Below are 16,919 nucleotides of genomic sequence, written 5' to 3'. Positions count from 1 at the left end.
TTCAACATATGAATTGGATTTCAACAATTCAACCTATAACACTGTATATAAACACATTATCTGTTTTCTCAGACAGAATGCTCCCTCACTACAGGGATTAATCCTTACTTGTCATTGTATCTTCTGTAGACTCTAGCAAAGTGCCTTCAACATAGTCAACAGCATAATATTTGTGGGATGAATTGATGACATTGCCAGTCTATCCTAAAAGCCACCATTTTGTTGAGCAGAATTCACCTTGTGTGTGTGACTCATTTCAAAAAGGAAGGAAGGAGCTTTTAGAGTACAGCTCTGCTGTATTACAGTTCACAGGGCTTCCTTCATTCTCTCTTTCAACTTCTTCCTTTAGGAACTCACAAGCCTTATTTTTCTGAGCCTAGACAGATGGCTTAAATTTACTCACAGATACTGTCCTGGGACCTTCACAAAAATAGAAACAGAATGAAATTTCAGGACCATTGATAATTGAAAGCCATAGAAACTAAGTTAATTGTCACATAAGAGCTATTGTCCCACACACCCACAGATATGTAATGCTCCTTAGGAGATGGTTAGCATGTGTTTTCTTTTCCTTAAGAATTCTCTTTCCATATTAAACTACATATAGTCCATCACTTTTGAATGTTACCAAAATTGATGGAAAGAAATCAAACATTATTAATCAAATTATGTTGCTTTACAAAGTTTTTCTTACAGGCATAATACAGACCTAGATGTGTCTTTTTAGTGGAATTTTAATATTAAGGGAAGAAATATGGAGGCAGTGCATGAAAACATGGGAAATTCCAAGTTTCTTAGAAAATAGAGAAACATAAGGAATCTTCATTCTGAAATCTAGGTTTTTCAGAAGTGAAAATGAAGTTTAAGAACTTAAGTGGTTCTTCAGTGATTCATAAAAAGTATATCTTAAGGAATCTTTTTTGAAGTCCTTGAACTGATTTTACACTCAAGAAAGAAGTTATTGCAAGAGTTAAGAGTAGAAATTCTTATATTGAATTGGGGGAGTTTTTTGCTCTAGTATGTGTTCAGAAATGCATTAGACTGGAGAGCTCTGGGATTTCACTGTGCCCCAGACAAAGAGAGGAGAAGAAAATGGGGTTGCCTTAACTCTGTATTGTGTTAAATAAGTTAGTAGAGCCTGTGCTTATCAAAAATGTTGTGATAAAAGCATGTATTATTCTAGTGAAAGCTAACAGTTCCAAGCAGAAATAAAAAGGAGAAAACCCAGAAAGACAGGTTCATTCCTTCATTGGTTTATTTATTTACCATCAAGAGTTTATGGTACATCTAAAATGTGCAGAACACTACATGTGTGACAGTAGTAGTAGGAATTGTACGTAGCTTATGTGGTTTTATTGGCACATTTTGTTAAGCACTGGGGCCTGGGACTAACCTCTGTTACTGAATATAGGTGAAGGCAGCCTAGTGGTGATCTTGCCTCAAGTCAATGAGACTGTCATTGCCTTGAAGCCTGATCTCTGATTCGTTGAGGATGTGTTTGTGCCTTGGACACACAAAGACCATAAATTCCCAGCCCTCTGGGTCTTATAGCTCAGTAGGGGAGAGAAACAGGTGAGCAGGCTATTGCCATATAGTGGACAGCAGGAGTGACTATATGGATGAGTCAATGAATTGCTAAATGAAAATGCGGGTGCAATTTGAAACACCATTTTTGAGAGTGGATGAACATTCAGTGTAGAATAATTTTGAGAATGCTTACATGGTGTAAAATTTAGAGAACTTTCAGAAAATTCTCTAGAAATTTAGAAAATTAGAAAAAAAATTTTAGAAAGCTCAATAAGGGCAAGCATGTGGATAAAATACTTTCAGAAAGGCAGGCAACTAAAATTAGGGTGTGTGTTTGTTTTTGCTAATGATCTCTGTATTCCAACACGCCAAATTCTTTAAAAAGTCTCTGTGTTAATTTTTTATTTAATTTTTTTTTTGGTGGGGAGGGAATTCCTGAATCAGCACAACACAGCATTATTAAATTCCTGCTCTCTCCCAAAGTCAGTGGGGTGTGCATGTTGGCTCTGTTGAGTCTGCTGCCTCTTAGTTATTGCTGCAAAAGTCCTATAAAGGTCACCAATTTAGAACATACTCTCAACTCACTGACTTTTATGCGTTGTAGATGTAATTAGATTCCCCATAAGTATGTAAAAAGAGGGTAATTTTTGGTGTTTTAAAATTTTGAGACCAACTAAAATTATGTATTGGAAAAAGTGTGTGAAGAATTTTCTTGCATCTGGGTTGTAGCTCTAAAATCTCCTCTCACCCTGAATATCTGAGTGGATGAGTAATTAAATGATCTGCTTTGGAAAGGCTAATTAATTTAACCATTACTCAGAGACTACTGCCACCGGTCTCCCCATCTGCCCACTCGGCAGGCGCACCTGGCACTCGGCATTGTCACGCCTCTGTGCGGGCAAGTCCACAGGATGCCTCTGTGTGTGCAGAGAATGGTCCTAAGCCTCCCGGGGGGAGCAGACCTGCTCTCCTCACACATGTGCGAGGTCACCACCAGGTTCTTATTCTTAGGGCCCAATCAGAAATGGGGAAGGCTGATGATTTATTGAAACTTTTCTCCAAAATTTTAGAGTGTGACTCTCTGCTCCAAGGTATAAATGAGAGTGATCATGTATGTAATTTCTTCTTAGACATTTGGTGACATCTTTGTAGGGACAAATATGGGGGGATGTTAATTGAAACAAAATCTATGCCTGAGCATAGGTTTATATTGAGATTTTGATTAGTGTTTTTCTTCTACTCTCAGAAATGTGGGTTCATAGTACTTGGAATTCAATGTGTTCTTGAAAAGTTACATCAGTAGTTTTCCCATTGATTGACATGAAAATGGTCAAGAATGTGTTTCATCCTTGGAGACCCCAACCATTTCTTGCATTATTTGTGATTGCTTTCCTAGCAGAAGAGGCAGTGATAACAGGTGGTGGTAGATACAGAGGCACAAGTTCTAACAAATGAGATTTTAACTAAATGTGTATTCATTGCTATTTTGGAAATTTGGAAAAACATATATGGTTGTATTTAAACTTAAGAGCCATTACAGGATGGGCATGTTTTCCAGCCTAACTGAGCCTCAGTTTCCCCATGGGAGGTAGGTATTACTGTGCATCAACAGTGCTCAAACTGTGGACCAGGGGGCTCCCGGAGCGCTGTGACTTTTGGGGGATATATAGGGCAAAACTATTTTTTTAAGAATACTAAATTTTATTTACTTTTTTCACACTTATTTTCTCATGGGCATACATGCAGTGGTTTGCCAGAGGCTACTCAACATGTGACATTGCAACATACTGAATATAGAAGCAGATGTGAGAATCCAGATGTTGTTTTTGTTAGCCAGACACTGAAGACATTTGCAAAAGTATAAAACAGTGCCACTCTTTTTACTAATTTTTGTTTTGGAATCTACAGTATCTATAGTTATATTTCAAAATTATGTGTGATTTTTGTTAACCTTGGAATAGAATTATTATTATTTCAAATATATTAATATATATTTTTAAACTTGCAGTTTAATTTTGAATATGGTAAATATTGGTAGATATAACCCACACAAACAAAAGCTCCTTGAAGTCCTCAGTGATTTTTTCAAGAGTATGAAGAGGTTCTAAATCCAAAAGTTTGAGAATGTATCTCTCTGTACACATTCTGTGCATCATGGAGATGATAATACCTAGCTCAAGAGATTGTTTGAGGTTTAAATATTTCATGTAAAGTATTTAGGATAGTGCTTGATATAGTAACTATTCAATAAATATTAGCCATTACTATTATCTTTTTAAATTGAGGATGTGATGATATGATGTATTGAAATGGAAGAGTCTAAAGAAGTCAGTCGAATGCCTCTGAGAGAAGTGGCCTGGATAACATCATGGCCCAAAGGAGCAAAACTTGGAGCTGAACTAAAGTCCAATACCATTACATTCAGAACACTTAAGGAATTTAGGGACTCACGTAATAGAGATTCTTCATCGCTAAAATATTGGTAGGGACAGAATTCTTTTCCCTATATGACTTGTTGCTGAAAAGTATGAAGTTTAAAAAATACCTTTACCTTAAAACTAGTAGAATGAACCTTCCCTTTTAAAGGAAGTTCAATTTCAATCTTTTGGTAAAATTATCACCTGACATTAATTTTAAAATCCGGTTTCGAATACAGTGTACTTGTGTTCTGCTTATTGCATCTTATGACACTGGTTTGCTTACGTGTGCTCTCCATCTGTTAGATCCTGAGCTCTCTGAAGTTGGAACCATCTTATTTATCTTTATTTCCCAGTGCCTAGGACTGTGCCAGGCCTAGAGTAAATTCACATTAAGTGTTTGGTGAATGAATCAGAACTTTTATCATCATTGGTTTATATAGTCAGTTAGCATAATATTCTGAATAAATTAAAATAGAGATAGATGTATATATTATATAACACATAAATAATTGTATTTATGTATCTAAATAATTTTAAATACTTTAGCATATAGGAGCTTAACCTAAGAACCAGGACTAACATTAAGTTAGAAATTTGGGGGGGGGCATTATAGGATTCTTTCATCCACAATATTTTGGGGTTTGAAAGATGCCCAAGAAATTTTTTTTTTCTTTTTAAATACAACTATGAGCATGCTTATACTTTATTTTTACACTTATTTTTATTATACTTTATTTGTTGTTATACTTTATTTTTCTGGAAAAGTCAAGTAGAAATTGCACAAATTAGCTGGCACTTTCATCAAAACACACAGAATATTTACTGTGTTGACAGCTCGTTTGATGTGCCTTTAGATCCGCACCTTTCAAATGCACTGTTTGTATAGAGTACTTTGGGGCAATGAGACTTACAATGAGTAGAAATTTTTCTTCACACTTATACTGAGGACATTTGCTGCTGTTCCTTCAGGACGTCCTCGGGGGAGTACCATCTGCCTGGTGGAGAGGTGGCTGCACAGTGCTTTCATTCTCACCCATTCAGAATGGGTACTGGGCTTCCTTTAGAGTGGCAATAGGACATTGATTTGTCTCCAGACAGGCCTGCCTTTGACACTCATGCAACAGATGGCTCTGTAGTGCTCTTAATTTTAAGGTCTCCACACATACAAACTGAATGTATTCCCCCTTTGCAAGCTGCTTTCTCCTTAGGGAACATTTTTCTAAACATGCAAACCTTGCAGGTCTTTTCTAGGTTTTACAAATGCCAACACCCTGTTGGTTTCATTGAGGACAGTCTTTCCATGGGCTTAAATTGTAGTTGTATCAGTGGTGTTCTGAAGATCCCTGGTTCACATAAATAATTTTGTTGTTGTTTATTATCTTTACTTGAGATTGTCTTGGGCTATATTAAAGGACTTTGGAAACCTGGGACTAATTTGCCTTTTGGGTAAAAAAATTGAATAAAAAATGTAGCTCTGTTTCATCCCTCTGTTACATGCAACCGAAAGAGAAGTATGTGTTGTGGTCTCCTTTGTTTCATTGTGTGTATATACTTTATGTCCTTCTTTTATCCCTATTCTGTAAATAAACATCCACAGCTCTCAATAAAATATCCCTGGGCGTTTTTTTTGCAATCATAAAGTCAATACTCCCTTCATAATGAGCTACTAGTTTTGCAGCAAACAAAACAAAACAGTGGTGCATTGCAAACACACAGTTGTCAGTTTCCAGCAGACAAGCTAAGGTCTTCGAATAGGAGTAAGAGTGTATGTGTATGCGAGTGTGTTTAATTTGCCTTGGGTAGCATGCAAGTCAAGGATTCTTTATTTTTTACACAAAGCTGTTTTTAAGAACCCCGAATTTGCATGAAAAAGATGCTGGTCCCAGTTGGTTTCACCCATGTATTGGGACCGTGGGGGTTTGAAGATATGGTTTGCCAGGGCAAACTGAACCCAAGGGCAAAAGACACTACTGTAAAACAGACAGACCTATTTATTTTTAATACTTTGACTAACTTGATAATTTGAGCCCAGCAATGATAACATCTAGAAATCGTGAGAATTGCAACATAGATGTTTTCAGCCATTCAAGTTCATCACTTTCTAAGTTTTAATAAAGAATAACAACTCTTCTTTCATACAAAAATAAAATACAATCCTACTAAAAAAAAGACCTGCTGACATAAAATACACACACATAGAATACTAAGGACTTGAAAGATTTGGGAGATAGAAAGTGTTGAACCTCAAGAAAGAATTTTTGTTTTGTTTTTTAGCCTTGAAACTCTCTTTTCAAAGGAAATAGGATTCAGAAGCGTAGTACATAAAATAGCTCATAATTGGAGTACCCTGGATGTAGCGGGACTTAGCTGGCATGGGTCTTACCCATCCACCCCATAGAAGAGCCTGGGCTGTTATTTGGAACCCTTAGAGATCTTTGCTCCATCACATTGTATATGTTTCATTGCCTGAATAAATGATTGAAAACAATTACAGAGTACTGTCCCAAAGAGACACTTGTATTTGCCGTTCTTGCAAAGTCAGTCCCTTCATCACCTAACTACTTTGAGTCAGGATAGCTCCCAAATAACTAGACTTAAGCAATTTTCCAACTTGTAATGGAGGCAACTAGGTTGCAGGGCTAGGGTTGGGGATTGCCAGACTACTCTGGGATTCTCCATGTTTGCATCACACATTGCCACATGGCTGTTTGAAATTGGGCACATCTCTGTTCACGTTATGGCCTCAGTTGATGTTTTCACTTTCTACATATTTTACTCTATTTCACCAAATCAGATGGCTAACATGCTGCCCCTTTGAAGATGACCCTTTCATGTTGGTTCTCTCACACTTTCTTTCTTTATTGAATGCCTAAAATGTAATGTGTGGGCAGACCACAAAATTTCATGATTTATTAATGTTTTTCTTCTTAAAAACTATGTAATGGCTAAAACCATTAAAGTTTCCTTTCAAATTGAATTTTACAAGATTGGACATGTATATATACCATGTGATAATTCATAATAGTTTAATAAAGGCAAATGCTTTTTTTTTTTTTTTTGGTGAGGAAGATTAGCCCTGAGCTAACATCTGTGCCCATCTTCCTCTATTTTCTATGTGGCACTCTGATACAGCATGGCTTGATAAGCAGTGCGTAGGTCTGCACCTGGGATCCGAACCTGCAAACCCCAGGCCACTGAAGTGGAGCACGCGAACTTAACCACTATGCCACCAGGCTGGCCCCAAGGCAAACTCTTTTTTTTTTTTTTTTTTGATCTTATACAATTTTAATATTTAGTATCACAGAACATTAAAATTGCAAAATTCCTTAGAGAACTTGTAGTCTGCCATCTATAGAATCTGAGGCTCCTAGAATTGAGAGGCAGTTTGTCGCTGGCAGAACCAGGACCAAAATCCAGGCTCTCTGAGTCTCAGTCTGTTCCGTATTGGTCTTGCCAAGGCAAACTCTTTTAATGATAAAATGGTGATGTTCCTAACCTTACAGTGTATCAGGACTCTTTTATCATTTAGTAGGATGATAGTGATAAGATAGACTCTTGCTGTATTTTCAGAAATGTCTTCTTTATACTAAACTGCTCTTGTAAAAAATTAACATTCTGTTAGTGTATATATTAAATCTTTCTCTAAAGATTCAGCAGTTAGGAATGATGATTCCAGGAAATTTTCCAGCATGTTTTTCCATTTCTAGTTCTATATCTTCTGAGAGGAGTTCTCAAAGTGTGGTCCTGGGATGCTGGGTGCTCCCAAGACCATTTCCAGGGATATGCAATGTATATATATAAGGTTTCCTTTAATTGTTCTAAGCAGTGTTTTATAGTTTTTAGTGTAGCAGTCTGACAAGTCTTTTGTTAAATTTATTCCCTAAATATTTTATATTTTTTGACACTATTATAAATGAATTTTTAAAATTTAATTTTCCAATTGTTTGATGCTAGTATATAAAAACACAATTGATTTTTGTATATTGGCTTGTATCCTGTGACTTTGCTAAATTCACTTACTAGTTGTAGTTGTTTTGTAAATTCCTTAGGATTTTCTATTTAGAAAATTATGTCATCGGTGAATAGAGACAATTTTACCTCTTCCTTTTTGATATTTGTGTCTTTTATTTCTTTTTCTTGCCTCGTTGGACTGGGTAGGAGGTTGGCTTGTCTTTGAACTTTATGTAAATAGAATCGTAAACTATATATTCTTCTGCATTTGCTTCTTTCGTTCAACAGTATGTGATATTCCATTTGTCACTGTGACTGGGTATAGATTATTCCTTCTCAGTACTTTATGGTATGCCAGTGTATAATTATGCTAAAGGTTATCCATTCTATTGTTAGTGGGTGTGTGCATTTTCAGTTTAAGGCTATTACATATAGTGCTTCTAGGAACATTCTAGTACGTGTCTTTTGGTGAACATATATATGCATTTCTGTTGAGTTTATACCTCAGAGTGGAATTGCTTGATCATAGAGTATAGGGTATAAAATTCTTCTGGTTTTTTTGTCCTCATGCGTATTTACCATGTATTAATTTTCATATTAAACTAGAAGTCAGTCACGTTCTCCTTTTCAATTCTTTGCTCCTTTCATCTTCTCGTCAGGACTTGGGTCAGAGAACATATGTAGACTCTTTGCCTTTCTACCTCAAAAAGAGGCTCGTGACTCTTCATGTCTCTTCAGGGCTTCTTCCTATTTACTTTATTGCCCTCTTTCACTGGATACATGCATGCATCCTGCCCCAGGCTCCCAACACTTGTATCCCTCCAGTCTCCTGGTTCTAATTTTCCTTCTTCTAATCTATTTCTTTAGGTATTTCTTCAAAGAGAACTACTCCTACTAAAAAGTTACTCTACTTGAACCAAAATAAAGCATATGCCTCCTTGGCAGTCATAGGCATTTCAAAGACCCAAGCAGTTAGGAGAGGAGAAATCCTGTCACTTGTCTGGGAATCTGGGAATTGAGTTACTTCCTAGCTGTTTGCATATAGCTGACCCTGTGTAGAGGGGAAGCTGAAGGATGAAATATTACTCAAATAGTTTCACATCTTGATAACAGATTTCAGGGAAAATCCTTGCTAAACTAAGATTTGAGGATTACTGGAAGAGTTCACTTACCCCTACTTCATCTGTCAACTTTTTAAAAGAATAATTGAAAAGCTGTCCAAATGCAAAGTGATATCTATCACTATCTAGGTATGTATCACTTTAAAAAGAAATCTTAAAATTTTGGTGAATATTAGATTTTTTGTAAGTGAAATTAGAATTACAATTATAAAGGGTACAAAATGAGCTCCATTGTAAAATAAAGAATACTAAAATAAATAACCTACTTTTTAATTTTATGTATTTCCTAGACCCTGTAGAATGATATGCAACTTTCTACTTAGGCTTTGAAGTAAGGAAAACCTGAAGTTTGATGGTAATACTACTACATACCAGCTGGGGGCTCAGTATATTACTTAACTTCTCTGAGCCTCAGTTTTCACGTCAATAAATGGGGATAATAAAACCTATTATAGGGTTATTGTCAGACTTGTTTACAGGTAAAATGCCCAGCATGTTGCCTGTTATGTAGCAAGCCTGCAAATAATTTTCTATTATTATTTCAAGAACGATACAGAGTTATATTTTGTTTGCTTTAAAAATTCAATATCAGCATAGAGCACCAAAAGAAATAAAAATAATTATAACTATACATGAGCAAAGTTGATACAGAAAGGACAACTGAAATGTTTTAGAAGAAACATTTATTTACAGATAATTTATTTACAGATGATATATGTTAATGAACTTAAAGTGAAGCTTTTACTCGACATTCAGCATTTATTTGGCTATTATAACATCCAAGACAAAAAATCTCTTTCATGACACTCAGTGAAAACAATGCACTGATGACCAATCACTTTAAATATTTATAGAAAGTTTAGTGGAGGAAGTGAGCTAAACCAAGGAAGGAGTTCCTCTGGAGACTGCGAAAGAATGTATCAAAGCCTGGCGAGTGTTCATCTACCCTGAGAAGAATGGTCCACTAATCATGTGCTTTTGTTTCTCCAGGGAGAAGTTGGCTGTGGCCCGACTACAGAGAGAAATTGCCCAAAGAAGAAGTGAAGGGGCCATGGTAAGTCCTGCCTGGGCTCTCTTGATTCCAAACCTCCTTTCCAAAGGTCTCTGGCTTGGAAGGCATTTTGTCTCATTAAGTATATCTAAGGAAAATATTTGCTTGCAGCAAACTTAGTGATGTATTGGTAAATAATGTGTTTGTAATGCAGTTTAGACAGCTCTGTCATTTGCTGAGAGAGAGAGGGAGAGAGGGAGAGAGATTAATTGAGAAAAATAAATAACTATTTGGTCTTTAAAGGGGATGGTCAAACATTCCAAGGGTTATAAGTCTTTATTTCCTGAAGGTCTACTGGATGTCCAGGCTTCCAGCTGTGAGCACGATGTCCGTAAATGAACAATTTTAGACATTCAGATAAGGACAGTTCAACATAATTCAAGCCTCTGAGTTCTTCGAACTTAAAAAAACAAACAACCTAAAAGAACACTAAGATGTTTGCTCGTATAATCGTCTTTTATCCTTTTCCATCTCTCCACGATTTGCACAAAGGAAAGACGTTTCTTGCTGTGCTTTTCAGCGTGTGCCATTTAGAAAACTGCTGTTTCCTTGTGTTTTGAATTGTACTAGAAATCAATATGGTTGTTTTGGTCCATAGCAACTTCATTTTATAGACTGTCTTTGCCAGAGTATCCGCCTGTGTGCCCCTCTAACATTGGAGATGACTGTCTGGGGACCCAGGGAATGTACACGTGTGGATTAACTGCTGCTGCTACCTCTGAGAAAAAAAACATAATTCCAGATTTTTTTCCTGCTTATGATAAAACAATGATGCATGCAATTTTTCAGCACAAGAATTAGCTTTTTTGAAAAAGAGAAGTGACAGATTTTCAGCCCCTGAAGGCTGCTTCCATTTGATTTCATGAGAGTTAATTGACAATCCGTCCACTGAAAAAAAAGTAAGATTTGTAAAATGTGCTGGCCTTGTACTTCTCTCCACAGGGAAAGCAAAGGGTTAGAACAAGAGGCTGAATGCTGAGTGGGTTCTGGAAGGTGCTGTGGACCTTGAGCATCATCAAATCCTTAGAGAGGTGATCACGTTATTTGCTCTACTACTGATCTTAATGCAGAGAGACTCTTGAATGTTCAAACAGTAGGAAGCAATTGCTCACTAGTGTCTTTGAGCAATGAAATGGAAATAAGTTGGAGAAAGTGAAGGTTTAATCAAATGGTGAACTGAAAAATTTCAATCTGGACTTCTACTGCATTGCACAGTGTTTCTGGGCTAAGCCATTCTGTAATGTTTCGGTCTTCCATTTAGGGCCAGCTCCTGTTACACTGGTCATCGGCTATGTTCTAATGGAATGTAAAGAAGTGATGACTTTTCTAGGTCTCAGTTTCTTCATCTTTAAAATGAGGAGGCTGGACTATTATGATTCCATTAGCTTAGCTGATCATGCGACTGAACGTTTGTTTTGTAAAGTTTTTATGATGGAGAGCTTCTCCTGGTAATAACTAAATGTTATTTAAGCGCCTAAGTACAGGCCTCTAAGGAATGTATTTTTCTGACTCCAACAGTGAATGAGCCTGAGTTGAAATTATGTCAGAGAGATAACTCTCTAGTCTTTTACAAAACAAAACTCCCTTTTAAAACATTATAGAAGTAATTGTTCAATGTAGAAAATACCCAGAAAACATAGACAGCTAAAAAGATTACTCTGATTGCTCAAAAAATTACTTTGAAAAAGTTACCACTGTTTTATTACTCTTATTTTAATGATGGTAATGAAAAATTACGGTTATGTATTGGTTAATTTAACAAATATTTATTGAGCACCTAGTATGCACCCAGCATTATTCTGGGCACTGGGGAAATATCAGTGGAAAAAACAGGCAAGAATCTGAGAGCTCACATCCTAGTGCGTGGGGAGACAGACATTCAGTGTAATTGGAGTGTTAGATGGAGGAAGCAGCTATGAGAAAATAAGATCAAGGTGGGAGATTGGGAGGTCTAGGGGATCACTATTTTAAATAAAGCGTTCATAGTTGTAAATCATTGAAAAGTTAGTATTTGAGCAAAACTTGAAGGAGGTGAAGGAGTGAACCGTGGTGATGTCTGGGGAGGAGCATTCCAGGCAGGCAGATCAGCAATGCAGAGGCCTGGAGCACCGAGGAACAGCATGGAGACAGAATGGCTGGAGGGGAGTGACGGAGAGGGTGAACAGTAGAAGATAATACAGGCAGAGAAGTGATGGGGTGGGGGGAGTCACCAAGGTCCCCAGGGACCTCTGTCTCGTGCTCTGAGTGACAGGAGCCACTGGAAGGCTTTGAGGGAGGCAGTGATGACATCTGATTTACTGCTATTGATGTTATTATTTTCCCCCATTCTATAATTTATCACATCTCAATTCTTTAGAGACACCATAAGCCCTGATTTTCATTAAAGTCCTTTATTTTGCTCTTTCTCCCTCTTTTTCAATATTGTTTTCCCTCTCTTCTTACCTAGTCAAACCCCTCTGAGATTTCTACTTAATTATATGCTTCAGCTTTTCTGCTCTTAGGATTCATTTATTTCTGAAGTCCTGATTCTTTCAGTATCTGACAGCTCCTAAAATCAGGCAGTTCTATTAATCCTATAAATTTAATTCTTGCTGTTATAAGCCCAGAACTTTTATCACGTCTGTAGCAGAAATGGAGAGCAGTTCATCACAACCAGATCACCTTATGTTTTTAAAGACTACAGTTTAAAGTATTCTATATTTTTATCCATATGAAAGGAAAAGTAGTATGGAAAAAGTTACATAAGAAGTATTTTCAAAACTGTGTAATTGAGGCAGATATTTACTTTTAAAGACATCAATGAACGTTTTATAGTCAAAATCTATAATGCAAAGCATGCCCTTTTTAAAATTTGACTTTATGCAATAAATCTCTTATAAGTTTTAAGACAGTCCCCAAGGCACCATTTTGGGAGATTTATTTTTTTAATATACTTTTTATTTTGGAATAATTTTAGACTTACAGAAAAATTGCACACCTGCATACCCTTTAACCAGTTTTCTAATGTTAATATCTTACAGAACTGCAGTATAATTATCGAAACTAAGAGATTAACATTGTCATGTTACTGTTAACTAACCTCCAGATTTTATTGGAATTTCACCAGTTTTTCCAATAATTTCCCTTTTCTGATCTAAGATTCAATCCAGGGTACCTCATTGCATGGAGGGAGATTTCTTTTTAATGGCTGGTGGGCGTCTATGTGGGAGTGAGAAGATGGTGAGCTTGGGAGTGAGGCAGGTCTGGATTCTAAGTCCAGCCCCACCAGAGGTTAGCTGTGTGACCTTGGTGACGTGTTGCTCTACTGGGTTTTATCAATTCTGTCTGCTCTTTTGTTCTGTTAACTCAGGTCTTTATTTCGGAAGGCTTTATTTCAGCAGATTAGATGTTTCATATTTGTTTCCTTTTGTTCCTAAATTGTCCCTCTGTGAAATAACTGTCACCATTGTTTCCATACTGACCTTTCATTATTTTTCACAAACTGTTAGAAGATCATGTTTCTCTTCATCGGGGAGATTGTGTTTCAGCATGTGCTCCCTATCACTTACTCAGTTTACTGCAAGATCTATGCTGCCCTGAAGACTTTAGTGTCATCTTAAATTTTGTTATATGTAAAAAGGCCCTTTCTACCCCAAGAGTATAAAGATAGTCATTCTCATTATCTTCTAGAATGTATATAGTTCTTATTTGTCTGTATGTAAATCTTTGAAAATTCTAGGTGGAATTAAATTGGTGTGAGGTAGGGACCAAAAAGAATGTTTCCCAAATTGGTGGTTAATTTTCCAACATCATTTACTGAACAATCCAACATTTACTATCATCTCTATCATATTCTAAATACCCCTATCAATCTGGGTCAATTACTGGACTGCTTATACTTTTCCATTAACCTTTAGCTATTCTTACAGGATTCTATATTGTTTTAATTATATAGAAATTTATAGTTTATTTAATATTTTGTAGACTAAGTTCCTTCTGATTATACTTTTTTCTCTAGTCTTGTAAAGACAATTTATTTATTGAATAGCAATGAGATCATGAGTTCAAAATATGTATTTGGATTTTTTTTTAAATAGTAAAAATTGTTTTTTATATACTTATGACACAATAAACTATCTCAAAGAGACTTCAAAATGATGTGAATTTTAGAAGAATATCACTTCTACCACTATTAGTTTGTCTTTGATCAAAGAGATATTAATATCTACTGAACACTAATATGCTACCAAACACAATTTTAAAAATGCTTGAGGTAAGTATGCAAAATCTTCAACACTGTGTGGTTCCTTTTTACCCCATTGATTAATTTTTCGTTGGGAAAAAGAAAAATATCAATTCTTGATTATTGATCTCAAGGCACTAAGAAAGCACAGGAACCCCATTTACCCTGTTGCAAGATTCCCTTTTTTCCTGCAACAGATATTTAGACACTGACTAGGTGTTACCATACTGTACCATCAGCTAAATTCATAAGCATACACCTTTTTTTTTTTTCACACAGTGAACATCCAAGGAATAATAGTCAAAAATGGAAATATTGACAGTTATATTAGGAATTTGAGGAAAAAAACAGACGTGTTTGAAGAAGTAGAGAAATCAGAATCCTTGGATCCTCTCTACATCCTAGCTAGAGGACAGGCTAACTTACAACAGTAGAAGCCCTCACCAGATCTGCTCATTCAGTGCCACAGTGTGGACAGCCAGCTATGGCGCAGATAGTGGAGTTGGCTAGGTCACCTAGTAGGAACGTGGACAAAAATACGTTAAAGAAACTTCACCTCTGTGACCTGTATCTGTTCATGGTTTCTAGTGGGTCTCTATTTAACTGCAGGGATCTCTTCTTCTAATAGCGTTCGAGAGATTTACCCATCTTATTTTTAACCTTTTTGTTCCCTGCCATCTATATAGCATGTGAATTTACTTTCCCTCTTAGTAATTTGTAGAAAGCAAAGATCCAGTCTTGAATATCTGTTATTTAAACAAGAAGAGATAGTTTCTTTTAACTTAAGAAACACATGTGGAAACAAGAACATTGTACGCAGCCCAGGTGATATTGCCTTGGTGAACTGACAGGATTTTGTCTAGTGTGCCCTTCTTCTTGCCTTTGCTGAACAGCTGTAGAGACAGTTGTGTAGTCTGACTTCTGGCATACAAAAGGCAGCCGAGAAGGGAAATTCAGAGTTTGGAAACCCAGGAGTTAGAGGGCATGGAGCTATAGTCCCCAAACATGTCAATTCCTACTACTGGCTTTCTTGGGGTCAATTTTTGGTTTTGCTAGAATTATAAGACTGTTGTTTATGGTATCCCAGCGGGTGGCAGAACTGATTTTCTAACTGCTAGTAGTCAAAGAAGGGAGATTAGGATGGGTATAAGGTGAATTCAGATTATTTTTCTGTTTTTGTTTTTAATTGAGATATAATTGACATGTTAATTTCAGGTATACAACATAATGATTAAATATATGTATATATAGCAAAATTATCACCACAGTAAGTCTACTTAACATCTGTCACCACACAGTTATAAAATTTTTTTTCTTCTAATGACAGCTTTTTAAGTTCTATTCTCTGAGCAACTTTCAAATATAAAGAACAGTGTTATTAACTATAGTCACCACGCTGTGCATTACATTCTCAGGACTTGTTTATTTTATAACTGGAAATTTGTACCCTTTTGACCACGTTACTCATTTCACCAACCTCCGAATTTCCCCACCTCTGGCAACAATCCGTTCTGTGTCTATAAGTTTTTTTTAATTAAGATTCCACATATAAGTGAGATCCTACAATATTTGTCTTTCTCTGACTTATTTTACTTAACATAATGCCCTCAAGGTCAATCCATGTTGTTGCAAATGGAAGAATTTCCTTCCTTTTTATGGCTGAATAATATTCTGGTGTGTGTGTGTGTGTGTGTGTGTGTATGACATTTTCTTTATCTATTCATCCATCGATGGACACAGTTTGTTTCCATGTCTCAGCTGTTATAAACAATGCTGCAATGAACATGGAAGTACAGATATCTCTTCAAGATAGTGATATTGTTTCCTTCAGATATGGTAGTTCTATTTTTAATTTTTTGAGGAGCCTCCATACTTTTCTCCATAGTGGCTGCACCAATTTACATTCCTACCAACAGTGCACAAGGTTTCCCTTTTCACCACATCCTTGCCAACACTTGTTCCTTGTCTTTTTGATAATAGTCATCTAACAGATGTGAGGTGATATATCATTGTGGTTTTGATTTGCATTTCCCTGATGATTAATGATGTTGAGCATCTTTTCATGTACCTGTTGGCCATCTGAATGTCTTCTCTGGAAAAATATCTATTCAGAGCCTCTGCCCATTTTTAAATCAGATTGTTTTTTTGTTATTGAGTTGTATGAGTTCCTCATATATTTTGGATATTAATCCCTTATGAGATATATAGTTTGCAAATATCTTCTGCCATTCTGTGGGTTGCCTTTTCATTTTGTTGACCGTTTTCTTTGCTGTGCAGAAGCTTTTTAGTTTGATACAGTCCCACTTGTTTATTTTTGCTTTTGGTGTTGGATCCAAAAAATCATCACCAAGACCAATGTCAATGAGCTTACTGCTTATGTTTTCTTCTAGGAGTTTTATGGTTTCAGGTCTTAATTCAAGTCTTTAATCTCTGTAAGTTAATTTTTGTGTATGGTGTAATATAGTGGTCCAGTTTCACTCTTTTGCATGTGACTGTCCAGTTTTCCCAGCACCATTTATTGAAGAGACTGTCCTTTCCCCACTGTATATTCTTGGCTCCTTTGTCGTAAATTAATGGACTATACATACATGCATGGGTTTATTTCTGGGCTCTCTATTCTGTTCCAT

At 36.3% G+C, this 16,919-nt stretch overlaps 1 protein-coding gene across 1 annotated transcript in view; it reads left to right on the top strand.

The window, feature by feature from the left end:
* The window catches only part of NCKAP5 (NCK associated protein 5), an 863,809-nt gene that overhangs the window by 404,098 nt on the left and 442,792 nt on the right, over positions 1 to 16,919 (top strand). Inside the window, exon 4 of the mRNA XM_058549746.1 lies at positions 10,010 to 10,073. Coding sequence (XP_058405729.1) covers positions 10,010 to 10,073 — 64 coding nt within the window. The remainder of the gene's footprint in view (positions 1 to 10,009; positions 10,074 to 16,919) is intronic.

The sequence above is a fragment of the Diceros bicornis genome, chromosome 10 (assembly GCF_020826845.1).
Source record: "Diceros bicornis minor isolate mBicDic1 chromosome 10, mDicBic1.mat.cur, whole genome shotgun sequence".
NCBI classification, from domain to species: Eukaryota; Metazoa; Chordata; class Mammalia; order Perissodactyla; family Rhinocerotidae; genus Diceros; species Diceros bicornis.
The sequence above is the reverse complement of the archived record's forward strand: the minus strand, read 5'-3'. Positions and strand labels throughout refer to the sequence as shown.